Below are 3,039 nucleotides of genomic sequence, written 5' to 3' on the forward strand. Positions count from 1 at the left end.
GTAGTACAGGAAGTGAACTAGTGACCATGATGATACAGGCGGCCAGCACTCACGCGGTCTCTTCATTATAGTTTACCCACGACAACAACAACAACAACAACAAGTAAATAACCTAATATAACCCTTTACATAATTTTCCCTCGCTCCTCCTGCCTCCTCCTCCTCCTGCCTCCTCCTCCTCCTCCTCCTCCTCCTGCCTCCTCCTCCTCCTGCCTCCTCCTCCTCCTCCTCCTCCTCCACGTGCAGTAAACAACAGGTAATCACCAGGTGTTGTGGGTTACAGGTAAACACGGGTACATGATCCTGACTACAGCCAGTCTTGTAATCACTGTAATTATAGTATAGAGACGTGAAGTATATACGGTGTAAGGTGTGTGTGTGTGTGTGTGTGTGTGTGTGTGTGTGTGTGTGTGTGTGTGTGTGTGTGTGTGTGTGTGTGTGTGTGACCTTGGCTTAATAGTGGGAGGTGGAGGAGAGGCAGAATGAAGGAAGGGAGAGAGGGGTGATGGGGAGGGAGGTGGTAGAAGGGAGAAGAGGATGGAAGAGGTATAAACGAGAGGAAAAGAGAGAGGAATTATCTTCACGGGGCCCCAGTTATAAAGGGGCCCCATTACGTCTAGTGTAAGGGCCTATTTGCACTGGACCCCAATCCTTAATGATCAGTGTGCCGCCAGTTAGGACACCCAGCTTAAAATTTGGACAACCAGCTTAAAATTTAGACAACCAGCTTGACGTTTGGACATCCAGCTTAAAGTTAGGACACCCAGCTTAAAATTTGGACACCCAGCTTAAAATTTGGACAACCAGCTTAAAATTTGGACAACCAGCTTAAAATCTGGTCAACTAACTTACAATTTAGACACCCAGCTTAAAATTTAGACGCCCAGCTTAAAGTATAGGACACTCAGCTTGAAGTTTGGACACCCAGCTTAAAGTTTGGACACTAAGCTTATATTTTAGGACATTTGGCTCTTGTATACCCACGTAGTGCTGGCCATCATAATTAGTCTTGACGATCACCTTGATAATTGGACTTGGCACTGAGCATAATATCCGGACTTGGCACTGTCACTTAACCGGACTTAACACTAACATCATCACCGGACTTGGCACTGAGCATAATAATTGGACTTGGCCCTCTTCCTAATATCCGGACTTGGCACTGTCACTTAACCGGACTTAATACTAACATCATCACCGGACTTGGCACTGACCTTGAGGAAACCAGAAGGAGTATTGACTGAAGGTTGGACTTTGGACACACAGGCTCCCTCACACTTGTTGACGGCCAAGTCCTCCTCACAAGTCCGCTCTACACGTCCAGCTTCGTCAAACTCCTCTGTAAACAAACAAACAAATGGTCGTTATCTCTGTAAACAAACACACAATTGGTCGTTATCGCTCATTATGGGGTACAGTGTGTGTGTGTGTGTTTATGTATGTATGTATGTATGTATGTATGTATAATATGTAAGTATGTACAGGTATGTATGTATGTATGTATGAACCTTACCTTTAGCCACGTGTATGGTTGAGGGAAGAGTCTCACATTCCAAGTCATATCGCCTGGCATGTGTACAGGGAGCCGCTACCACACACACCACCACTAACACAACTGTCGTCCACATCTGTAACCATACAACAATGTTTAGTAATTCATTCATATATAGTAGTAGTAGTAGTAGTAGTAGTAGTAGTAGTAGTAGTAGTAGTAGTAGTAGTAGTAGGAGCAGGAATAAATAGTCTTATCTGAACAAACTGATTAATGACCTGTTATTATTTCAGGGTTTAGGACCAATAAGTTTAACGCGGGGGTAGTTATATCATGGGGGTACCTATATCACGGTGGAAGGGGTAGTTATGTCATGGGGGTACCTATATCACGGTGGAGGGGGTAGTTATATCATGGGGGTACCTATATCACGGTGGAGGGGGTAGTTATATCATGGGGGTACCTATATCACGGTGGAGGGGGTAGTTATATCATGGGGGGTACCTATATCACGGTGGAAGGGGTAGATATATTACAGAATTAATATTTACATGATGTAATTGATGAATAACTTTGTATAGAAGAGACCACTTTGACCTGTGTGTGTGTGGTGTAATGGTCAGCATGCTCGCCTCGCAAATGAGTGGTCCCAGGTTCGATTCATGAGCACAGTAAACTAATGGGCAGGTTTCTTTACGCCATTTGCCTCTGTCTACCCAGCAGTAATTGGGAACCTGGATGTTAATCGATTTGTGTTCTGGGGTAATGGTTAGCCAGTGCAGTTGGCGAGTTGTCCGGTCTTCTCGGACTATTCCTTGGCACTGGGTCATGCAGCTCGTTAACTCAGGGTGTGGTTGTTGTGTTGGTGACAGCTTCTACACCTTAAACACTGGGTCATGCAGCTCGTTAACTCAGGGTGTGGTTGTTGTGTTGTCGACAGCTTCTACACCCCAAACACTGGGTCATGCAGCTCGTTAACCCAGGGTGTGTGGTTGTTGTGTTGGCGACAGCTTCTACCCTAAACACTGGGTCATGCAGCTCGTTAACTTAGGGTGTGGTTGTTGTGTTGGCGACAGCTTCTACACCTTAAACACTGGGTCATGCAGCTCGTTAACTTAGGGTGTGGTTGTTGTGTTGGTGACAGCTTCTACACCTTAAACACTGGGTCATGCAGCTCGTTAACTTAGGGTGTGGTTGTTGTGTTGGTGACAGCTTCTACACTTAAACACTGGGTCATACAGCTCGTTAACTTAGGGTGTGGTTGTTGTGTTGGCGACAGCTTCTACACCTTAAACACTGGGTCATGCAGCTCATTAACTTAACAGCTGTGGTTGTTGTGTTGGCGACAGCTTCTACACCTTAAACACTGGGTCATGCAGCTCGTTAACTTAGGGTGTGGTTGTTGTGTTGGCGACAGCTTCTACACCTTAAACACTGGGTCATGCAGCTCGTTGACTCAGGGTGTGGTTGTTGTGTTGGCGACAGCTTCTACACCTTAAACAAATTCACACCTAGGTGGTCCTTGGGTCGGCCATCCTCGAACACTA

The 3,039-nt window shown here is 45.8% G+C and overlaps 1 protein-coding gene across 1 annotated transcript in view; it reads right to left on the bottom strand.

Moving 5' to 3' along the window:
• LOC121879921 (partner of bursicon-like) overlaps positions 1 to 1,628 on the bottom strand; it is a 23,573-nt gene extending 21,945 nt beyond the window's left edge. Inside the window, exons 1-2 of the mRNA XM_042386731.1 lie at positions 1,514 to 1,628; positions 1,215 to 1,339 (exon numbers count right to left, since the gene is read on the bottom strand). Of these exons, the coding sequence (XP_042242665.1) occupies positions 1,215 to 1,339; positions 1,514 to 1,628 (240 nt within the window). The remainder of the gene's footprint in view (positions 1 to 1,214; positions 1,340 to 1,513) is intronic.
• Between the last annotated feature and the right edge of the window lie 1,411 nt (positions 1,629 to 3,039).

The sequence above is a fragment of the Homarus americanus genome, unplaced genomic scaffold, assembly GCF_018991925.1.
Source record: "Homarus americanus isolate GMGI-L3 unplaced genomic scaffold, GMGI_Hamer_2.0 scaffold29478, whole genome shotgun sequence".
In the NCBI taxonomy this organism is placed as follows: domain Eukaryota; kingdom Metazoa; phylum Arthropoda; class Malacostraca; order Decapoda; family Nephropidae; genus Homarus; species Homarus americanus.